The sequence below is a fragment of the Miniopterus schreibersii genome, assembly GCF_964146895.1.
Source record: "Miniopterus schreibersii genome assembly, chromosome: 1".
Classification (NCBI taxonomy): domain Eukaryota; kingdom Metazoa; phylum Chordata; class Mammalia; order Chiroptera; family Miniopteridae; genus Miniopterus; species Miniopterus schreibersii.
In genome coordinates, this window is record NC_138101.1 from 85,534,145 (window position 1) to 85,558,980 (window position 24,836).

Consider the following 24,836-nt stretch of genomic DNA (forward strand, 5'->3'; position numbering starts at 1 on the left):
TATATATATATATATATATATATATATATATAATGGTTGAAGATTAGATAAATATTTTATCAAAATTTTATTGTGGTAAAATATGCATAACATAAAATTTACTTTTAGCCATCTTTAAGTGTACAGCTCAGCGGCATTACGTACATTGACCCTGTTGTTCAGCCATCACTGTCAGGCACCTCCAGAGCGTTTTCACCTTCCCACAGTGAAACACCATACCCATTAAACGCTAACTCCCCATTTTTCCCTCCCCCTCACCCCTAGCAACTACCATTCTGCTTTCTATTCCTATACATGTGATTCCTCTAGGGAACTGATATAAGTAGAATCATATGATATTTGCCCTTTGTGACTAGCTTTTGTCACTTGGCATGTCTTCAGGGCTCATCCATGTTGTGGTATGTCTAAATATCAGGTATGTTTTATTTATATGTAAATTGTTCAGCTAGCTAATGTGTACCTTTAGATATGCTTGGTACATGTTACATTTTTAATTATTTTATGAGAAACATCTTAAATTATTGCATACCGTATTTTATTAAATGTCTCTATTTTATACAGGATCATATTAATCACCATCAAAAATCCGTTGTTTGGCATCCTGCAGTATCTGTCCCTCTGTGACTGGTTTATTTCACTTAATAAATGATTGCACATACAGGAAGCCTCTAAAATACTCAAACTCATGGAAGCAGAGAGCAGAACAGTGGTTTCCGGGGGCTGGGGGCAGGGAAAGGGGCAGTTGTTCGGCGGGTGTGACACTTCAGTCATGCAGGAGGAGCGGGTCGCAGAGATCTGCCGCGGAGCACGGGGCCTACTGTCAGCAGTGCTAGATGGTGCACTCTCTTTTTCAGCAGTCTTGCAAGGCTTTTATCTAAAGCCTCTGTCAAAATACAGCCTTTCCCGGAGTCCTTCGAGCAGAGAGGTGAAGAATGGAAAACGGGCATAGAAAATAGCGCATTAATCTGCTCCACTCGCACAGGCCCAGCAGGGCCGCTGGCAGGCTTCCTCTTCCGTCATTTCAATGATCTACTTGGAGCTGGAACTGCTGTCCCAGGACCGGCCTCTGCCGGGCGTCTCCCGCACAGGCCTTGGCGATGGGCCTTCTAGGGCCCGCGTGGCGAAGCGTTTGAACGGGCGGAGCGTCCCGTCTGAGTAGCCGGGACCGACCCGGGGCTGGGAAGGCTGTGGGCTGCTGGCGAGTTCCGCGAACCGGCCGCGGGGCCCCGCCCCGGCCGCGCACCGCGCGCCGCGCTCCCGAGGCCTGTGGCGCCCCCGCCGCTGAGCCGCATTTCTGCTCGGGCAAGGGGGGGCCGGCGCTCGGGGCCAGGGTCGCCCCGCGGCGACGGCTGCCCGGGGTCGCAGGTCCGAGGCCGCGCCCCGGGCTGCCCCCGATCCTTCCCCTCCTGGGGCTCCGGGCTCCCCGCACCCCACCTGGGCCGCCTCCTCCCGGGACTGCCGCCCGGGGGCGCCTTCCCCGCCGGCCCTCCCGCGCCGCGGGTCCCTGCTCGCCCACCCAGAAGGTGGCCCAGGGCGGGAGCCGGGGGAGCGGTGGCCGCGGGTGGGCGGGAAGCTGCGGGGCGCCGGCTCCGGCCGTGAGCGCTGCGCGCAGACCTGCGGCGGCCTCCCCCGCGCCGGGCAGGGCGGGGCTCCCCCGCGACCCGGCCCCGGGCTGCGCCGGCTGCGCTGTCAAGTCCTGGGCAGCCGCCCGCTGCCAGCCCGGGGCACGAGGCGGGGGAGCGCAGGGTGGCCGCCACCCGGTGCCACCAGCCGCGCGCCTCCGCGCCCTGGTCCCGGGCACTGAGTCGGGGCCAGGGCCGGGCACCTGTCCCAGTCCCGCACCCCAGCCCCAGGCGGCCACGGGGACGCCCCGCCAACTTGCGGCAGATCTCATTAGTGTTCTTACTCCCAAATAAAGGGGGGGCCACAAGGAAAGCTATTGAAGGTGAAGGGGACAGAGATGTCTTCACAGGTGCATGCACATGTCCAAACTCAGCGAACTGTATACAGGCTTTCTGTATAGCAATTACACTTTAATAAAACCTTTTTAAAAATCTGTTTATGGTATAGCGGTGCTCGTGGGAGCAAGTGAAGAGCTGGGGATTTTTGCTTCTTTTGTGAAAGGTCTCTAATTTGCCTTTTCTTAAGCCTACTTTTTTCTATCTGCCACCCTTTTTCTGTCCCACCTGTCTCTTTATTTCTGAAGCCTATTTGGCACAGTGGTTCTCAAACTTTAATGTACATACATTTTAATAATGTCTCATCATCTGAGACATTATTAAAATGCAAGACTGGGATGGGGCCTGAGGTTCTGCATTTAGTAAGACAGGTGATGCTAACGCTGATCCTACTGGCCCACCAAGTACACTATAGCAGCAAAACTCGAGGAAAACCCATTTTCACGTTAAAAATCACCTGCTGTTGAAAAGGCACTAGGCTAGAGGCTCAGTCAACTATATTTGTTAAAGTGGTATCTAAAAGTAGGGGAACTTGGTAATGGAAAAACCCTGAATGAGTGTGCCCTCTGGGAAAACACACTGACTCTCCTGACTATACTGAGTACAGTGGACTCACAATATTCACAAGTTAATATCTACTAAGTCTCCAGAATGTGGTTAGTACTCCTGGTGCTATTCAAACTGCAGATATAAGCTACACAGTCCCAAAGATTCATTCTTAGGACAAAAGAGGGATAAAAAGAAGATAGAAAGGCATGTTTCTTATGCTTCATGAATTTGGATGTTCTATTTTAAGAACACTGTGTATTACAAATTCAAACTGATGAAATACAAACATAAAACATGTAAAATGTGTCAAAGTGGCTTTACATTTCAAAGAGAAGCCAGCCTTGCTATGCAATGATACATATATGCATGTGTATATATGCACAAATATATTAAATAGTGCAGAAAATAGTGTAAGATATCACTTCTAATAATTCAATTGCTATATAATTTCCTCAGAAGAAAATTTATTGTACAAATATTTACATGAAATATTCATGTTTACATCAAAATATATGGATATATGCATCAAAATATGTGAATATTTTATAATATATAATATGCCTAAATTTTTATATCCTACCCCTTATATCAAGTTATCTCAATCAAGCAAACATGCCAGGCTTTCTTTGGTGAAATGAAGTAACATTATTTGGGAAACTTAGGCTAAGAAGTAACACTATTTGATGATGAACACAGACACCTGTCCCTGCATTCATACCAAGGACATAGCAGAATGATATCAAAAAAATCCTCTACTGGAAAAATGCCAGATGTGTAATTTAAAAAACCTCAATATAGGAAGAGAAGTGGGGAAAGATATCCCAAATCAAATGTTAAAATATCTACTTATATCCTAGGTGGAACTGGAATAAGAAAAATCAATTAAAAGAAGAGCATAGGGGAAAATAAAAGGGAGAGAAGATGCAAAGCTTCGAAATATACAATTGAAAAGTCAGGAAACATGTTTATTTTCAGTTATTGAAATTTATAATAATGCAAACCATTAGAAAGGTGAACTTATGCAAAAGAAATAAGTCAAATTGCAAAAACTTGAAATAAAGCACAGAAAGGAATCTGACGCTTTAGAGAAAATGAATTGTTCTCACATCGGTTATTATTTATTTATTTTGGAATGAAAAAAAAGAGAGCCACCCAAAAATTACACTGCAATCATATTGGTAAGTGGATTATTTTGTTTAAAACTAGCGTTTAAAAGCTAGTGTCTGAGAAATTAATTCCTGCTGATAAATAAGCAGAGTATTTCTTCCTCGCTTCCCTAGCCCGTTTCCTGCATCTTTCTTCATGGTTCTTAATAAAATCCTTACCCAGCAGAAGCATATTGTACAAAGAGCTTCTTAGGAAAAAGGCAGTATTTACCTTGTTGCAGTGTTTTTCTATTGCTCAACAAAATACCTCACTAAAATAAAACACTGCATCAAAATAAATGTCAAATTTTAATAGCTTTTTAAAACCCGTTTGTTTGAGATATAGGAATTGGATTCATTTAGTTGGAACACATTGTTTCTAAAGAGACACAGTATCTTAGTTGCTAAGTTACATCATAGGAGAACCATCATGTGTAAAATGCCTGAAAGAAAGGTGTTGGGCCTTTTTTGCCTAGACATACATACCATCTGTGGCTGACATGATTTCTACATACCTTATGGCTGCCTGGAAGGCCATGGCAGCCCTTCTCCTCTTACACCCTCCCCACAGCTTCCTACATAATTGGTCAGAATGGGAAAAGTCCTACATTTGTAAAAGTTAGCAACCTATAATACATGTTTCCAAGGGGAAAACTAGAAAGAAGTTCCCTCTCCCACCCATTTCTCTCTTTAATGAAAACACACACACACACACACCACTAACCACAAATCACAACTATCCATGTGTTGAACAGAGAGATTTTGCAGTGCTAGCAATAACCACCAAAACATTAAATTAGCATAAAGACCCCCACAAGGAACAGTGCTGATAGCTTCAGAATGAGCATGTACAGTCATCTTATTTCATATTAGCTTTACCTCACTTAAAACAAAGATTAGTATTTTAAATCCAACCACAGTCATGATTTTGAGCATGTTAACAAGTAAACTATTGATTCACTTACAGCAAGTCACTGGGTCTTCATCACTCTTATCAGAGCAGTCTTCCCGAGAGTCACAGACTGATTCCTGGGCAATGCACTGGCCACTGGCACAAGTGAATTCATCTGCAGAGCAAAGCTTTCTGGATGGGGCCTGTGCGCACGCGTAGACCCAGAGCTGATCCAGCCCAATAAAACTTTTCTGGTCCATAAGAGCCCCTTCAAAAATAATCTTTAGTGGGAAAAATGAAAAATTTATGAGTTCATAATCTCTTAAAAAGACTAATTATAATAATAGAGATTAAATCATTAAGAAAATGCCCTTTTAAAGAGCAGGCAAATAAAATTGACAACAAAGTTCTTATTTGAGAAGCTTAACTCACATACACAAGATTGACAGACACATTAGATCCACTGAGGCTTCTGAGAAACCACCCATGTTTATGATCAGACGAATGTCCCTGACTGCAAACTTTTTACTTAGTCATCATGTTTGCAGCTCTGTTCTTTAATATTCAAGGAAAAGAGTAAGTATTGTCACTATGTACACAGCAAGAGCTATGCATCTATGTTTTTTAACCACTGAAAGAAATATTGGAATGCATGAAGAGAAATGTCACCAAATAGTAAGGGATGCAACAGAAGAACAGGAAATTTAAAGAATATAAAAATCCATTAATTTTTATTGAAGAATATCTTTAATAATCAAACAAATGTAAATTAAAGGAAATAAATCTCATTTTCTCCAATCAAATCACTTTTTTCTGAAGGCATACAATACTAGCAAGTGAAACAACCATATGTAAGTCCAGTGTAAGATGTCAGAGTATTTTATATAGGAATTGATCATGACTGTTTTTTGAATTGATTTTAGAGAGAGGAAGAGAGAGAGAGAAACATCAATCGGTTGCCTCCCACACGTGTCCCAACGGAGGATCAAATCTGCGACCTAGGTATGTGCCCTGACCAGGAATCGAACCTACCACCTTGTTGGTGTATAGGATGACGCTCCAGCCAACTGAGCCACACTGGCCAGAGTAATGTCAAAGTATTAATATCCCTTAAGGTTCTACCAAGAGTAATGGTTAGTTAACACCAAGAGTGAAGGAGAGATAGAAAGAGTTGACTGTATAGCAAATAACTAATTATCTGCTGTCTAATACGGTAGCCACTACCTACTTTGGGATATTTCTATTTAAATTAATTAAAATTCAGTCCCTCAGTGGTCCTAGCCCCATTTCAAGTGTTCAATTAGCCAGACATAGTTTGTGGCTACCATATTGGGAAGGGCAGATATAGAAAATTTTTTTTTTACCACAGAAAGTTCTATTGAACAGTGCTGAACTAGATGTTGTTAACATATAAATAAGATACCAGGAATAAAAGCTGATTTCTTTTGTCTTTTCCTTCTTAAAATTTTTGAATTAATTTTCTTCTTTGCAGAAACATAAAGAACTAATATTATTTGTGTGTTAATAATTACTTAAGGTCAAGTCCAGTTTACAAATATATTTAATGATTTAGTCTATAAAATAATATTAAATTTAAATCACACCTAATATTAAGGAAACTTTGTATGCTACTGTACATTTTCCCCATAATGAGTATCATACTAAAAATTTATAAAAATTATTGGATCTAAAGCTATGTATTTTCATAGCAGTAAGAGATCATGCATAAATATCAGTTTGAAGTTCCAATACTGAAAAATTTACACTTAAGTCTCAAAATTTAAATTTTTAAACTTAAGTCTTAAAAAGCTGCCACTATTGAAAATCTACTTATATTTAACATGCACTTGGAAACCTAGAATAACTTCCAAATTATTTTCTTTATGTCTTACTTTGTTTTATCTTTGAGTTAAATAAAAAAAAGTTAATATTCAATCTATGTTAAAAGAATGAAACTCCCATTATTTAATACTCATTTTAGAAGTTATAAAGACAGATACCAGCTTAGAAAAGTTAAAATAGTATCAAAATGTTAACTCAGTAGGCTATGATATGCACCCCAACTTTACTGAGATTGCTACAAAAATGCTATGGTTCAGAAATTCCAACTTCAGCAGTAAAGAGGATCCTAAAAATCTCATGATTACAGGTTACTATCATATGAATTCTCTTTTAACACCTAGAAACATGTATAAATATGGCATTAACATAAGGAGTGAAACTGATTTCATAAGCCACACATATACTGACGCTCCAGTATTAATATGTTTATAAACCCTACATACAACACAAAAGGAATGGGATTTTAAATAAAGTACTGCACTTTAAAAATAAAATTCTAAGTAGCAATTAATAATACCAGTTATTTAGCCCTTGCTGGGTTGGCTTAGTGGTTAGAGCATCGGCCCAGAGACTGAAGGGTCCTGGGTTTGATTCCGGCCTAGGGCATGTACCTAAGTTTCAGGCTCAATCCCCAACCCCTGGTTGGGGTGGGTGCAGGAGGCAACCGATTGATGTGTCTCTCTCACATGGATATCTGTGTGTGTGTGTGTGTGTGTGTGTGTGTGTGTGTGTGTCTGTGTGTCTGTCTGTCTGTCTTTTTCTCTCTCCCCCTTCCTTCCACTCTCTCTGAAAAGCAATGGAAAAAATATCCTCAAATGAGGATTAATAGTAATACCAGATATTTAAATGTTATCCCACTAACTTACTATATTTTGTGATATTGCCATAATATTAGAAAAGAAAGAAATGTCAGGCAAACATTTCATATGAAAATTTAAGAAAATATTATCAAGTGTATTCTTCTGCACAATCTCAACAAAATGCCAAGTAAATTTTTTAAGAGACAGCCTTCCCATTGAGCATATATATATTTAAGATATATCTTTGTATAGGTAGAGTTATTCATGTGTTATAAAGATGTGAATTACTGCATTTCGATACCAGCCTATTATTTATCTGCTTCATAATGGAATTTGCTTCCCTACTTGTAATGCATGGTGTTGGGGATGCTCATGGGCATGAGGAAGCTTTAAACAGAAGTAGTCCCACTCTGGGTCCTTCCCACGGGAGAAATTTGCCCTGAGAAGGCCTAGGTAGAATGAAAAGCAGTAGGTAATCACTCTCCCCAAACATACATCCCTAATTTAAATTTAGCAATGGGTGGTACATTCACTACTGCACAGCTAATAATAACACATGATAAAAAAAAAAAAAATACTTGTTTTTCCCTTTTATACCTTAAATGTCTTCAGCCCTTCTGGTATTAACACATCTGTTTTCACCCATTTTTTGTGAGTTGATGTGTTGTATGTCCAAAATATTTCTTCTTCCTATGATTAGAAGAAAAAGACATTGCTCATTCCTCAAATTCTACTCTCATATTTACATACATACTCTCTTAATTATGTTTTAATAGAGTTTAACCCTACCTGTATGATATTAAGTGCTAAGAAATCTAAAGTACTGGTGGAAAAGATGTATAACATTTTTTAGTGGAAAATAAGGAAATGAGGGGACATGAGTAAGTGGAACAGCGAAGATGTTTAGGGCAGTGAAAATACACTGTACGACAATATGATGGTGCATATATGTCATTATCATTTGTCCAAACCTATAGAACGTACTACAAGTTATATCATGCATCTGTATAATGATCATTTCACAGGTTGAAAAGTGTATGCAAAATTATGTTAGTATACATTATGAGGTAAAACACTCAATAAAAGTCTATAATGTATTCCAAAATTTTGCCCCTGGTATTGGGCTTTATAATTCATGACTATGTGTTTATGCTCTGAAGTAATCCTATTTTTCTTGGGATTTTATCAGTCAAATTAATTTGACATTTTCATAATTAAGGTAGACCAGATTGTTCATCATAAAGGGTGTCCCCAAAATAGGTATACACACTTTAACAGCTGCTAGCTCAACTTTGAAAATGAAATGTATTTTAATAAACCCTGCCTTTGTAATTATTCAAAGTGTGAGTATACATTTTTTGGGACACCCTATATTCACCTACAGGGTGCATTAATTTTTCATATATCAACATAGCGAAAATGCAAACAGTGGCATAATTATGTCTCGGGTTGAGCTTTGAGACTGTCTCTGTGCCCTCCTTTTACTGTGAGGTAGGCAACGACACTGGAAGACGACAGACATCTAGTTGTAATGACACATAACTCTCATGCTTTTTCAAACTCTTGTAAGCATTTATCTTCTTACTTGGCTTCACTTATTTAATTCATACCCACAATTTTTAAAGAAAAAGCAAATCTAGTTTCAGCTTACTCCTTTACCCTCTGAGGTCTACTCCAATTTCCAAGTCTTATATATTTCAGAAATAGCCTAAACCTACTAAAATGTACTTCATTTCATTACTTATGTGTATCATAAGTATATCAACTCTTAAGACTCCCACGAAACAGTGAAACATACATGGTAGACGTGCTTTCAGCTGGTAGCTCCCAGGTCAATCAGAGTGAATTGAAGTTATAAAAAGGTGAGACACAACATTTTTTCCCCAATTATTGCCTCTGCAACTTCTGTTATTCAGCATCAAGACACTCGTGTCCTCTACGGATGCTTTTAGTGACACTGGTTGGCAAGTTGCATTCATCACCTCCCCTCACTTTCATTTTCTGAGAATAAATGAGAGCAACTGTGCTCTTTTTTCTTAGTGACTAATTGATGCCCCTGTTCTACTGGAGGGATGCATTTACATTTTTTTGAAAAGTGAGCAGAACTCTTTCTAAACTTAAATGACGTTTCAAACACTAAGTTAATGACATGTGTAAAAAAATCCATATTTTATTACCACATTTTCCTGTCTCATGACACAACAATGAAAAAGAAAAATAATTACCCCAACTAAACAAAATCAACTTTTATCTTATTTCTGTCCTCACAGATTCTTATCTAGTTACTTTCAACAGGTGTCAATGTGAAAGAGACCCTCAGCTCAGAAAAACCTTTCAAAAGATGTTCTAATTTTTTATTATCTTAATCAATAAATAAAAATTTTAAAAATGTCTCCTTATTCCCCCAGATCAGCATCGATAATGTCATTTTACCTTTCAAGAAAATATTTATTACTAGATCTCTGTGATCTCAGCTTATCCTTCCCCTATTCTAGTGAAGAAAATCAAACATACCAATCTCAAGGTTTTATTTTATTTTATTATTATTTTATTTTATTATTTTATTTTTAACTACTTTTTATTGCATGTGGGGATAGAATCATGTACTGTGGTAAAGACCTTCCCTCAAGAAAACCTTATGTATGGTATCATACAAGAAAGATACTTTCTAAGGTATTGTCTCTCCTGCCCCAACTGTTTCCTCCCTGTTTGCCAGTGGGAATTTAGAAAATATGTAGAAGCGCCACAAGCTGGGCACTATCCTTGGCTCACTGACAAGGAAACTCTCCTCAGGATAGGCTGTTGCTATGATTATTGCCTTAAAGATGATGAACAGAGACCTCGCCCCAAGAATACTTAGAGGACAAACAGCGGAACTGTTACACACATAAGCTGACTCTGGGTCAACTTTTTATTTAACAACTTGCCTCTCACCTGTTTTTTATTTCTCAAGTTCCATATCCTCTGAATCTAAAGAAACTGACGCAGCATTCTTACTATATATTTGTTGATTTAGCTGCACATATCTTAAGGGTTTTTCCTCTACTGTATTCATGGAAGATGTAAATGATAATTTCCATCAAGAGCTAATTTTGTAAATGACAGATTTTGAGACATTCTTAAGTGTGTGCTGAAACATTAACTTGTGACCTAAATGTACTTTTATGCAGATTTTCATTGATGACCAACATGTTACATGTATAAAAAATAGCAAATTGAGTGTCGGAAAAGATAGACCACTGTCTTGCCAAATACTGGGTAAACTAACGAATCTAACATCAGTCAATATAATACTCTCTATGATGTACAGTTCTTTGGCTCTGATTAATACACCAGATCAGTTCTCCATGATTAACTTCTTTTGTTATAATGCAGGAAAGTGGAACATTGTTAACTGTGTTCTTATTATATGAAGTGGTATCTGAAGCCAATTTGTTCCACTATTTTCTTGTAGCATCCCAAAGCCACCAGAGGAATGATATCGCTCATTTTGAGTCATTCAGAACTCCATTCTGCATATATTGAAACTTTAAAAGTCCATCAGTGGTATTCAGGGCAGATGAAAATAATCCCCAGGATTAGAAGATATATGGTACAAATTTCTACTTAAATATAGGATAACTCATTCAATATTTATTGAATGTTAATTACTTGCCATATAAAAGCACTATCATGGAGCCATATATTTTTAAAGCATCTTGAACTATAATATAAACACAACAAAATTATTCTAGAATTTCTTCTTTGAAGAAGGAAATTGGAGATTATAGAAGGTTGCAAATTGCATGGAGGCTCCCTGGGCTTGGTTTGCATGGTACAGGTAACAATAACTGAAAGATGCTGACACATAAATGCCATAACGTAAGTTTAACCTTGGTTGGTTTGTTCTGTAAAATTTTCCCCATGTCTCTGGAAAGTTTGGAGAACTACAGAAAGGGCAGGGAGATGTTTTTGCCCCTCCACCTACCCCACACCTAACCAAATTGAATGAAATATATCAAATAGATTCCAGGGCATTAGGCTGCCAAATACGACTGCAAAATATATGCTACTACAAATACATAACAGAGTTACAGAACACTAGAAATTGTGTCTCATTTTCATGACAAAGGGAAACTTGTTAGGCCATCTAATGAGACTACTCATCCAACTCTTTGCTTTGGAACTCTGTGAATGTCTTGGAAAACAAAACAAGAAGAAAGAAGACTGGACATGATGAAAATGATACAAAAGGGAAAGGGGGAGGTGATGTAACAGAACTAGAAATAAAAAGAATTCCTCTAGAATTCTCCAATATCTTGCTAATAGGCATTCTGATACGTGAGGATTAATTATGATAGTACTTCAAACCGCAGAAGAAAATGCTACTGACAGATGGTTAGTGGCACTTGATAAGTGCAGATGATAAACTTTTTTTAAAAAATGAATCTAGCTGATGTCATTTGCAACTTTCAACTGGATTTACCCAAAACATCCTGAGCCCAAGGAAACAAATTTGGATGCTTTTCCTGTCTTCATTTTTCCAATCTCAGAATTCCTGCAATTATTTTCAAATATCCCCCATTTCTAGAATGATTGCTGTTTATCCTTATGATTTCTTTGTTCCTATTTATAAGTAAATTGTTCCTCACAATAGAAATTCGCAGTGTCTCGGGTATTTTCCCACTTGTAGAGAGTGGTTTTCAGTTAAGTTTAGGTTAAAAAATAAAGTCTTAGATTTTTGTTTTTACTCACTAGCATTACCACCACAACATTCACTCTGCCTAGAATGCCTTTTTTTTTTTTTTTTTCATTCAAATGACTTATTTGTCTGTATTTAATCAGCAATTGCCAGCCTTTAAAATTCTATCTACTGGTACCAGAACATGTAATTTGCTTCCATCATATTGATAGCTTTAATGGCATATAGATCTAAAATCCAAAACAGATCATAGAGCTTCAATACACAGATAACAAAAGATTCCCAAATAACTTATTTTATTAGACCTATAGTTTCTTTAATATGAATTTTAACAGTTTTATGAAATGTATTGTGCAAATTATCTCAACTGGCTTTTGTACATGAGAGTATTTCCTAAAACACCTGCTTAATATTTCATTTTAAAGGCATACTAAATAAAATCATATTAAATAATACCTAAAGCCTATACAGCTGAGAAGTAGAAACAGAAGTTGCCAAGAATAGAAATTTCATTTATTCAATGGGTTTGAAATAAATGCAAGTTTCTTCTTACCTTATTGTTATATAGACCAACTCTCAGAACACTGTTTTCCATAGTGTAATGAAATTGAAGATGGCAGCTCTTGCCCCAGCAGTAACACACAGAGCTGTTTAGATAAGCCCTGCTGTCTAAAAGGCTAAGAGTAGAAGCATGGTTAGCCCCTACCCACATGTAGTAACCTGAAAAATAAAAGATAATGAAGCAATTTAGAAAAAATAGCTGCTTTCTGTTTAAATAAAATTATTGTATTTCTAGAGCTTTCAAAATCAGACTTGAATCAGAAATATTTTAGTTAAAAGGATATGATGGTATGGAATGATTACAGCTACAAATAATAGGTTTTTGTTTCCACATATGCTTCCTAAAATGCATCAAAATGTGCCCTTAATTTCTGAAATAAAAGTTTGATATGCACCCAATATGAAAACGCAATAGTCTTATAAAAAACCTACTGATATAGCCCTAGCGAGTTTGGCTCAGTGGTTATAGCATCTGATTCTTAAAACCAATTTAGGTTGTTCTTTAACTCAATAATATAGACAATAAAGAGATACAAAGATATTTCTATAATTTCACAATTTCAATTTTCAAAAGTAATACTTTTCAAATTATTTTTATAAGTTATTAAATATTCCTGCAGCTTCTAAAAACTATGAGTTTAAGTTAAATGAAACTCCTATTTACTAGAAATGTTAGTTAGACTTTAATCAAAATAGCACAGTAAGTTAATACGTTGCCTCTGATCTATACACAAGCAAATGATAAATAGAAAACACATTTTTACGAAAGGAAAGACCAATCACCTGCCACCTCAACAGTAAGGAAAGAACAAATATGCCAAGTGACGAGCAGGGCTGAAACCACAGAACTCGGGCTTGAGGGTAAAAAGCAGGCTGCAGTCGCTTGAATTTAGACTAAGTTGAATTTTGTGAAAGCTGAAGGAGAGGAGTCAAGTTCTCTCAGTGAAGCCAAAGACTAGGGCCGGGAGCCTGCTCATAAACTTAGGTGGGGAGCACACTTACCGTCGCTGCCTCGGGCCGTAAGACAGGACGTGCAAACTCCAAGCTTTGCCATGGACTATGAAACCCTAAACCAGTATTATTACTCGGGTGAGGTAGTGGGGAGCTAAGCAATGCTACAACAAAGTCACTGAACCAGCAAGTGGGTGCAAAGAAAAACCTCGGGGAATTGTGGAGGAAGGATTGAGAAAGAGCAAATCTGCAGCAGGTACCGGAGAAAGGACTGTCGCCGTGTAGCTGGGAATGAAATAAACAGACTTTCATTCTAAAATTGTGACACCAGATGGCTTATTATTTAGGTGTGAGGCCAATTTGAAAATGTTTGAAGTTTATAAACACTAAGCAAGTTCATCACCACAAATCTTATATAAGTAAAAAACAGTTAATTTAAAAAGTGAACCTTTGCTGCCCAGCCAGGAGTGGCTCAGCAGTTGAGCGTCGACCTGGGATCCAGGCGATCGGGGTTCAATTCCTGGTCAGATCACATGCCCGGGTTGCGGGCTCGATCCCAAGTCAGGGGCGTGCAGGAGGCAGCCGATCAATGACTCTCTCATCATTGATGTTTCTATCTCTCTCTCTCCTACTCATTTCCTCTCTCTGAAATTGATAAAGATATTATTTTAAAAAAATAAAAATATAAAAAAAATAAAAAGTGAACCTTTGCAAGAAGAAAAATAAACTAAAAGGGAGAGGATAAAAGAACCAATGGTGAGTAAAGAAAGTGATAAAATATATTATTGTAATAGTTGAAAATATAATAGCTTCAAAAGATATTTACTTAAAAATATTTTTGAGCCCAGCCGGGCGTGGCTCAGCGGTTGAGCATCAACCTAGGATCCAGGAGATCGGGGTTCAATTCCCGGTCAGGGCACATGCCCGGGTTGTGGGCTGCAGCCGATCAATGACTCTCTCATCATTGATGTTTCTATCTCTTTCTCTTCCTCTCCCTTCCTCTCTCTGAAATCAATAAAGATATATTTTTAAAAATATATATATATATTTTTTGAAAATATTAAACTATAATTCAAGACCTAAAAAAGGAGGTGAGTGGAGATGGAAGGGGGGAGAGGAGGGATAAATGGTGATGGGAAAGAAATAATTAATAAAATAAAATAAAATAAAATAAAATAAAATAAAATAAAATAAAATAAATAAAATAAAATAAAATAAAATAATAAAATAATAAAATAAAATAAAATAATAAAATAAAATAAATAAAATAAAATAAAATAAAATAATAAAAAAATAATAAAATAAAATAATAAAATAAAATAATAATAAAATAATAAAATAAAATAATAAAATAAAATAGGGGAGAGTTGAATGGTAACTGAATTATGACAAGTTCCTTCTGTTCCAGAAAGAGACAAATATACTGAAACCCTTTAGGTTTTGTTAAAGAAATTTAATATTGAAGCTGTATGTCACAAATTTTAAATAGCCATAAAAATATAATATGTATAAATCAAAGCTTCTCAGCCAGTGGGAAAAAATTAAAAGACTAACAACCAAAGACCTTAACAGACATCTAATCAAAGAAGATATACAGATGACAAATATGCATATGAGAAAATACTCCATACAATATGTCATCAGGGGAATGAAAATTAAACAATAAGGATTTCATTGCACACCTATTAAAATGGCCAAAATCTAGAACACTGACAACACCCAATTCTGGAGAAGATGAGGAGCAACAGAAATTTCACTCATTTCTGGTGGGAGCAGAGGATGGTACAGACACTTTTGAAGACAGCTTGGTAGTTTTTTACAAAACTAAACATGCTTTTACCATATGATTCAGCAGTCATGCTCCATGGTATTATTGAAAGGAGCTGAAAACTTAGATCCACATAAAAATCTGCACATGGATCTTCAGAGCAGCTTTATTCATAGCTGCTAAACTTGAAAGCAATCAAGATATCCTCAGTAGGTGAATGGATAAACTGTGGAACATCCAGACATTGGAATATTACTCAGCATTAAAAAGACATGAGCTATCAAGCCCATTGGAAGACATGGAGAAAACTAAAGCACATATTATCAGGAGCCGATCTGAAAAGGCTATATACTATATGACTCCAACTATATGATACTCTGGAAAAAGCGAAACTGTAGAAACAGTAAATTCTACATGGAAGTAGATTAGTTTCTGCTGGAACAAAATTTTAAATTATAAATTTTTTAAATCATAAAAAATACTCCTCCTAAAAAAGAGAAAAATACACAGAAATAGCAAATTTAGTGTTAGAATAAGAGGAAGAAACTTTTTGACAATATTGCAGTGATAAGGAGAGCTAATAGACTTGATAAAACATTGTTTTGTTGTTCATACAAAATCTATTATCTCCTGGTGATAAAAAAAAATAATAAAATTATCAAAATTAAAATAGTTAATTAGCCTAATGTAATTCTTCCTTTACACTGTTGGAAATGATTTTTTTCAATATCTATGGCATAATATAGTTTCAATAAAATATACTCAGTATGTTCACCAAAAACCATGATCAAATTGTCTGCATACTAGTCACAATAAAGTACAATTCTAAAAATAGTATATAAAGATACTATTTTCTATTTCCTACCTTCATCATCACTACTTTGATCCTGCTGAGGTGTAGATTCTAATGCAGGAACTCCTCTGGCATTTGTGCGCATCCAGGAAATGTGCCCAGCAGGTGCTTCTGATGCCCAGTCACACGTGTCAAAGTCAAATCCACAGGGCTGACACACTAGAGAGGAGAGAAAGAGCTGGGTGGGCTCCCACAGTCCGTGAGAGTGCCTACTGCCATGGCCAGTGTTGCAGTAGGGCTTAAACACACACCCACACAAATTGGTATCTGGAAATTCTGGATCAATAAACCTTAGAGTGGACCGGCAAGTCAATTTTTCAAGTTCTTCAACTGACTCAGACGTGATCCTTCAAAATGAGAACCACTGCCATAAAAAATGATGTTTTTATCTTTCCTTGGACAACTGCTTTGATTTTGATTTTTCAAATAGCATATATCTGACCTTAGCTACTCTGTGAAAAAAAGTTAGTTTATATCATTGACTATTCATAATCACACTGAGATTTTAAAGAAGAATCACTGCGTATAATTCCAAGATGGTCTTTAATGGAACTATTTTACAAAACAACATCACCTCAAATTGACATATTTAGTATCTTTCACTTGTTGAATAAATCAGTCTTCCAGTAACATTTCAGCTAAAACCCTAATAACACTCCATAGATGTCAACAAATGGCAAGTGAGTATCTGATATTCCTATTAGTGATCTGAGTCTTATGAATGGACCACACACCAGCAATCTGGGCATGTCAACTTATCACTTACACCTTAATCCATCTGTAGAGTCAAATCTGCAGAGACTTGTATCTGGATGGCATAGTTCCTGCTTGGTACCCAATGCTTCTTGACATGGTAAAGTTTCATCTGTTAAATTTAAAGATTGGCAAGAGTGAGATGCAGGTGCAACTAAGGAACCTTATGTATTTCTTGAAACATCAACACGTGTTCTACAAAGCACTCTCCATCCAACTCCTCTTTAGCGCAGCATCACCTTTTAGGTAAACCCCTTACAGAGAGAGAGAAACAGAGAGAGGGAATATACAAGCCAAGCCAATCCTTCTGGATTTTAATCAGATCTCTGTGGTGAATGCCAGAATCAAATCTTTTATCTCCACACAAGTAACCTACCCTAACAGAAAAACTAAGAGCCTATTATCAAAAGGATAATAGTACATGCACCCGATGTAACATATGGCACCCTCTTCAACTGGAACCTGGATCTGCCCTGGAACTGTTTTCCCTGCAGCCCTCTCAAATGGTGCCTGTTTTCCTCCCACAGCCCTCCCAACACAGAACTTAAAAGTAGATAGGTGTCCTTCCTGCACCAGTAGCCACTTCCAGATAATTCTCACTCTCACTTTCCTAAATACCCAAGCTTTGAATCTCTTGACATCAAAGGGTATCGCAGTCTGTGCAAGCTGTTTCAGTCATCTACAGACAGTGGGGCTCTGCCCCTCACTTCTTGATCATTTTAGCCCTTGTCTCGCTGTCATTCTTTGTCATTTCAATATTCATTTTCACCTTGCTTCTTAATTTCTTGATTTCTTATTGGTGATCGTGAAGAACACTGATGAAGAACAACCTCTGTCATCATTCCTCTGAGTATTATCATTACTAATAACACTTCCTTGATCTCAATTATGAGTGGCGCACTCCGAAACTTTCAGCCCCATTGTTCCAGTTCACTCCTTTTAGTATCTAAACTGCAATGATTTTGTACCAGCTAATGGTCCTGCAATGTTATTAATTCCCTTCAGCCTTCCTCATGTTCTCTTTTCCTTTCTTACATATATTAGACAGCCAGTCATCCTTAGCTCTTCTTATGCTTCCCCATACTCGGGGCAAAAACTGGGAAGGACAACTCTCCACACAGTGCAAGTGCTAGACAGTTAGCTGTTCTGATTGTCATGTAAGTGCCTAACATTAAGTTTTTGATTACTGAGGCACCCATTTCAAAAACATCCCTCTCGAATAAACACATGGCCAGCTACACAACTGGATAAAGAACCACACAGCCCTAACCCATGAAGTTCCCCTTTAAGAAAGACTTGGTTGACCTAGATAGCTGACTGTTTCAATGACCCTGCTTTTCCCTTCCCTGCTGTTATTTTATAAATTCACCAGTAAAGAGTGAACCCACAAAGCCCTAGGTCCCCCACCTTTGATTCCAATAAGGCAGAAACCCTGGCCCCCTCTCTCTTTCTCTCTCCCACCATGACCAAAATGGGTGGCCTCAGGGGACCCTCCAGGACCTGTGTGTAATGAACCTTGTTATTTCAAATTTCCTTGATGGTTGTTGCTGACGTGCATCTTGAAATCATAATAAGAACCGTCACAAGAGCTGGTCCAGCCACAACTTTGGCTCCAGGAAGGGAAGTGTCTGTGGGGGCTGCCATAAGTAGTAAGGGCCCAGGTGAGTGCCCCAGGCATTCCTAGCTGATAGCATCACTATGCATAGGCCCAGATTGACACAAATCCCACCACCTACTCCATCCTGCATCTGTGCAGCAGAACCTGAGTGAAGAGGAGCCTGCAATGATGATGATGAAAATGACGTATCATGACTACTCACTTCATTGCATCATGCAACCCCATACTACATTTTCCATATTCTTTCCTCTCCCTCTGCTCCTAGACAATACTCAAAGCCCTTTATGCCCTCCTTAAATTCCTACCTCCTTCTTCCTTTCAGCTAATCATCCTTCATGCCACCTCATCTGAGCTAATCATCTTGCTTCACATTTCATAGGAAAAATCAGAAAAAAAACTTCACAAACCCTGCCACCAATCTCCCTACACAGCTGTCCACATGCCTTTCCTCCTGTACTGTGGGGCAACTAGCCATGCCCCACTCTAAGCCCACTCCTTTCATTTATATAAGAAATGCATCTCCTCTTGCCTAAGAAAGCGTTCCAGCAATTTCTTCCTCCCCTTTACACCAGCATGTTCTCATGGAAAAAGCTTCAGTACACAAGGTGGCCAAAATTTCACCCATCTTAAGGAAAACTCCTTACCCTACAACCCCCTACAACTAACTTTTCTAAGTTTTTCATATTCTCACTGACCCCACACCAATTCTCCCCCATCCCATTTTCTCTTGAACCTGTTCCAATAAGGTTTTTGTCAAAAATCTATTGAGGTAAGAGTCGTATAACATTAAATTCATTTTAATCATTTGTAAGTATACGGTTCAATGACTTTTAGTACATTCACAATGTTCTATAATCATCATCAGTAGCTAATTCCAAAACACTTCCATCATACCAAAATAAAACCCCTAACCACTGACAGTCACCCCCATTCTCTCCTTCCTCATCCCACATGCCTCTAGCAATCACTAATCTGCTTTCTGTCTACATGGATTTGCTCAGCTCATTCCACACAAATGGAATCATACAATATGTGGCCTTTTGTGTTTGACTTCTTTCATTTAGCATAATGTTTTCAAGGTTCGTTCATGTTGTAGCATGTATCAGAACTTTATTCCTTCTTTTTTTACCCTACTACTCCACTGGAACTGCATATATATATGTGCGTGTGTGTATATATATATATATATATATATATATATATATATATGTATATATATGTGTGTATATATATGTGTGTGTGTATATATATATACACACACACATATATGTATAAAATATCTTTATTGATTTCAGAGAGAGGAAGAGAGAGATAGAAACATCAATGATGAGAGAAGCATTGATCGGCTTCCTCTTGCATGTCCCCTACTGGGGATCGAGCCCGCAACTTGGGCATGTGGCCTGACTGGGAATCAAACTATGATTTCCTGGATCATAGGTCGATGCTCAACCACTGAGCCATGCCGGCCGGGCTGGAACTGCATATATAAAGTTTGACCTCTGTATTGCTAAATCTAGTATTTAATCCACCCCCCCAACATACCTGGCTTATCAGTAGTCTTGGACCTAGTTGATCACCCCCCTTCTTTCCTAGATTCTAGTACATAATTTTCTCCTGGTTTTCCTCTTAAATTACTAGCTGTTCATTCTCAGTCTCCTTTGCTGGTTTTCCCTTATCTCTTCAAGGCTACACAAAGTAACATTAGAGTCTCCCAGAGCTCAGTCCTTGATCTCTCCTCTACAGTCATGATCTTAATAACATCACCTAGTCTCACACCTTTAAAACTTTTCCCAAGTACCAGGGACTCATAAAATTATATCTTCTGCCCAGACCTTTTACTGGACTCCAATATAGATATCCTGCTTCTGACTTGGCCCCTTCACCTGGCTAACTAACAAGAATCTCAAGAGAAATACTTCCAAAACTAAAGTTCTGATTTTCTCTGCCCAAACCATCTCCTCCCACATTCTTTCCCACCGTAGTTCATGAAAACTTCATCCCTCTAGTTCAGGCAAGAAATTTGGAGTCATCTCTGACTCTCACTGAAATATGCCATCCATCAGTGTACCTTGGCTTTATCTGGAAGACACATCAAGGATCTGACTATATCCTACCACCTCTACTACCACTGTTCAAGGGAACTACTGTCTTTCTAGATTATGAGACTAGCTCCCTATTTTGCCTCCTTGTTGCTGCTTTTGTCCCAATATGGGAGTCAGACCATGTCTCCTCTGCTCAAAACCCTTCTGTGACTTTCCAGCCTTCATGAAGTCAACACAAAAGTCTTTACCATGATCATCCTCATATAAACCAGGCTTCCTCTTTCCTCAGGAACCCTGAATTTACAGTATCTTCCAACATGCACGTCGTTTGCTCACTCAACAACTTGGCTTTTTTGCAGAAACTGTGATCTCCATATGACCATGCCTGGCTACTGTAAAACTTCACCTCACCCTCACCTGTAGCACTTATCTTGGTTTTCTGTTTTATTGTTTCCCATAGCACATATCACCATTTGACATAAAATATACATATGTTTTATTTGCTTAGTGTCTTTCTCTTTCTGACTAAAATGTAAGTTCCATGAATGCAGGGATTACTGTTTGTTTGTTTGTTTGTTTGTTTGTTGCTGCTGTCTCCCCAGTGTCTAGAAAAATTCTTGGTAAAACATATGTGTTCAATGTATACTTATTTAATGAGTGGATAGGTAAATAAATAACTTATGAGGAATTTGACGAAAAATTTAAATATCATATACTCTACATAAATTGGTTATATTTTTATTTGAAATAAAATTGAAGCAATTGTTTAGGAAAATGATTTGTGAATAACATCCATAATCTGGCATTTCATAATGGAAGCTTACTAATGATTAATGTGCAAAGCCTCCTGAATGAACGATCCACTGAAAATAAAACTGCATGTGCAATTAAGGGAGTGTGGGCAATAAATGAAGTTAACATAGCACAATAACAATTACCATGAAACAAAACTGTAATTTCTGTAGATTCATAAAACAGCTACAAATCTTCTCCCCCTTAGAGCCGCATAATTAAATACTGGCTATAGTTTAATTAAATTTTCTATATTATCTCTAGTTTTTCACTGTTTATACAAGACAAAAACAACCTACAAAAGTACTGCAAACAAAAATAGCAAAACAGTCAAGTATAAATTGCACGGAATTAAAAATGTAGCTTGCATATATTGGTATTAAATACCTTTCACCAATGCCAACCACTTTTGTTACTTTGGGCTTCAAAACTAGAATTTACAACCATAAAAACAATGGCGTGGAAGTATAAGTTGTCACTCAATTAATATCCTGGATAGCACTTTTTATTATAGTGCCTTTATCCCAGAGCTCAGAGCTACTTAAAGATGTCAATTATTTACATTTACATTTACATTTACATTCATTTTCTCTCCCTCCTTACACACTTTCTGTTTCATTCTAACATGCACCACAATCTAATTGTAGAAAATTATTTTGGGTTGTTCTTTTTAAATTCTCCATTAATGATACATGATCAGCAGGATGAAGTTTTGCCAAGCATTTCAAGGCCTCTATACCAATGAGGCCTCATGTCTAGAGCCTGCCATCCTTCAAATAGTATCTGCTTCAGCAGGTTATGTGAAATTGGCCAGACTCAGATGGTAGAAAAGGAAGTCCAATTCTCAAGGCCACTGCAGTAAAAATTTTAGGCAACATCCACTTTTGACTTCAGGGGCTTTAGGCTATCTCTGTCAATTTTCTTAAATTAGAAGTTAGTAATAGATATCAGTGAACAGTTATTAGATTGTACAGTGTAGCTAGAAGTTAATAAGATGAAAAAAGTAACTGGGTTCTTAGTTGTTTAACTGTACTGGATAAAACGTATGCATCAATCAGATCCCCATTAAGAGATAATTTGTATATTTGAAGCATTTATAAATTTGACCAAGGCAAAGTCCTGGCAGACTAACCTGAAAACATTCACAGAATATTAAAAATATTCTGAGTATGAGCCACAGCATGCAATCTTTATCAAAATTATAATAAGCATTTATTCACAAATTAATGTTACTCAAGAAGCAGTGATTAAGCACATTCTTAGTCACAGTCACAAGCCTTGATTCATTTTGTCTAATACTTGCTACTTCGGCAAAGTTTACAGAGAACTACTTATTCAATAAATGTACAGTGAATGCTTATGTCTGGAGAAGGACAGTGATTATAATGATACTGTTTGAAGGTGTGGAATAGTCTAAAAGATCATTAATATTAAAAAAGAATTTAGTTTTATTGCTCAACTTGCAAAATGTTCAAAGGCCATTAAAATACCCCTATCTGACACTTTTATGAAGAAAGTTATTGAGATTTCAATAGTAAAGAGAACTATATATATAGTAAAACAATAAAGTTATTTTTTTTCTCTAAAGATAATGCATTTAATTTATGTAATACAATCTCACCATCAGAATTTTTCCAACTTTAAAAAGTTGCAGTTTTAAAATTTTTTTTTAAAGTTACATATGGTAATATTCATACTTTTTGGTATTTACTTCTATGAGTTTTAACAAGTATAGCCATGATCTGGAAATTCATCAACATTCCACTTATTCAGTCAAATCTTCTTTGATGTCAATCATCAGACTTCTTTGAAGTCTTCAGAATAATGATCCACCATATATTGTTAGATTCCTATGTAAGAATTTATTTTGATTGTATTACAAATAGCACCATTTTTCTAAATCTGATTTCTAATTATTCATTGCCATGCTATAGACATATAATATTGATTTCATACCTACCTTGAATCCTACTACTCTGATAAACTCATTTACTAGTTCCAGAAGCTTTTTAAAAACTAAATTCTATGGTATTTTATTATGGACAATTGTGTTATTTGCAGATATGAATATATTTATTCCTTCTGTTCCACTTGCATGCCTTTACTCATATGTTTTGCCTTATTGCATTGGCTAGGACTTCCTGCTGTAAAGAAGTGTTAGGAATGGACATCATTGCCTGGTTCTCAATTTTAGGGGTAAAGCATCCATCCTTTCGTCGTCAGGTACGATGTTAGCTGTTGAGTTTTCGTACATGCGCTTTATCCTGTTAAAGATGTTCATACTTTGCCCGGCCGGGCATGGCTCAGTGGTTGAGCATCGATCCATGAACCAGGAGATCTTGGTTCGATTCCCAGTCAGGGCACATGCCCAGGTTATGGGCTCAATCCCAGTGGGGGGCGTGCAGGAGGCAGCCGATCAATGACTCATCATTGATGTTTCTATCTCTCTCTCCCTTTCCCTTCCTCTCCCTGAAATCAATTAAAATTATATATATATATTTTTTTATATGTTTGTACTTTGATGACAGTTTTAATCATGTCAGTAGGTTGAATGTTGTCAAATGCTTTTCTGCATCTACAGAGATCATTATGTGCTTTTTTTTCTTTACTCTGTCAGCATGGTAAAGTACAGTGATTGCTTTACAAACATTGAACCAGCCTTCCATTTCCTCAATGATTGTGATGTATTATCTTTTTTATATATTACTTGAATCCATTTGATAATATTTTGTTAAAGATTTTTTTTGTGATAAAAATGTTGGTGTTTAGTTTTCTTATAATATTTTTGTCTGGTTTTGGGATTAGGGTAGAGCCGCTCTTACAGAATAAGGTGAGACGTGTTCTCTTCACTCCTATTCTCTAGAATATAAAGTGTAAAACAGGTGCTATTTCTCCTCTAAATATTTGGTACAATTTTCTGCTAAAAGCATGTATTCCTGGAGTTCTCTTTAATAGAAGATTTTCACTATGAAATCCTATTTCTTTAATAAACATAAAATTATTCAGGTTATGAATTTCTTCTTCAGCGGCTTTGGTTGTTTGTGACTTTCAAAGAATTTGTCCATTTCATATAAACTGTTGAATTTATGTGCAAAGAGTCATTTATGGTATTCCTTCATTTTTAGTATCTTTTTAATATCTGCAGAGTCCTTAGTGTTGGCCCTTATTTCATTCCTGATATTGTTAATGTGTGTCTGCTCTTTTTTTCTTGATCAATCAGATCAAGAATTTTGTCAATTTTATTTACCTTTTCAGAGAATCAGCTTTTGGTTTTAAAAATTCTCTCTATTATTTTTCCATCTTTAATTCCATTATCAAGTGACTTAGCTTTAACATGTTCTTTTTCTCCTTGCTTTAGATGGATAAATTACGGGTTTGGGATCTTTCTTCTTTCCTAATAAAAACTTTATACCTATTAATTTCCTTCTAAGTGCTGTATTAGCTGTATTACACAAATTTTAGTGTTATTTTCATTTTAGTTTAAAATACTTGGCTATTTTGAAGTATGGTTTATTTAGGCAAATATAATTTAATCTCCAAATAATTGTGGATTTCTCAGATTTATAGCTTAATGTTATTTTGGTCAAAGGATATATTTTCTATGATTCCAGTTGTTTTAAAATTCTTAAGG

At 37.0% G+C, this 24,836-nt stretch overlaps 1 protein-coding gene across 1 annotated transcript in view; it reads right to left on the reverse strand.

Annotated features, from left to right (window-relative positions):
* The window catches only part of MALRD1 (MAM and LDL receptor class A domain containing 1), a gene marked incomplete at its 5' end in the record, with an annotated part of 544,166 nt that overhangs the window by 471,924 nt on the left and 47,406 nt on the right, over positions 1–24,836 (reverse strand). Inside the window, 5 exons of the mRNA XM_081144915.1 lie at positions 4,618–4,825; positions 7,784–7,876; positions 12,421–12,587; positions 16,013–16,159; positions 16,767–16,865. Of these exons, the coding sequence (XP_081001041.1) occupies positions 4,618–4,825; positions 7,784–7,876; positions 12,421–12,587; positions 16,013–16,159; positions 16,767–16,865 (714 nt within the window). The remainder of the gene's footprint in view (positions 1–4,617; positions 4,826–7,783; positions 7,877–12,420; positions 12,588–16,012; positions 16,160–16,766; positions 16,866–24,836) is intronic.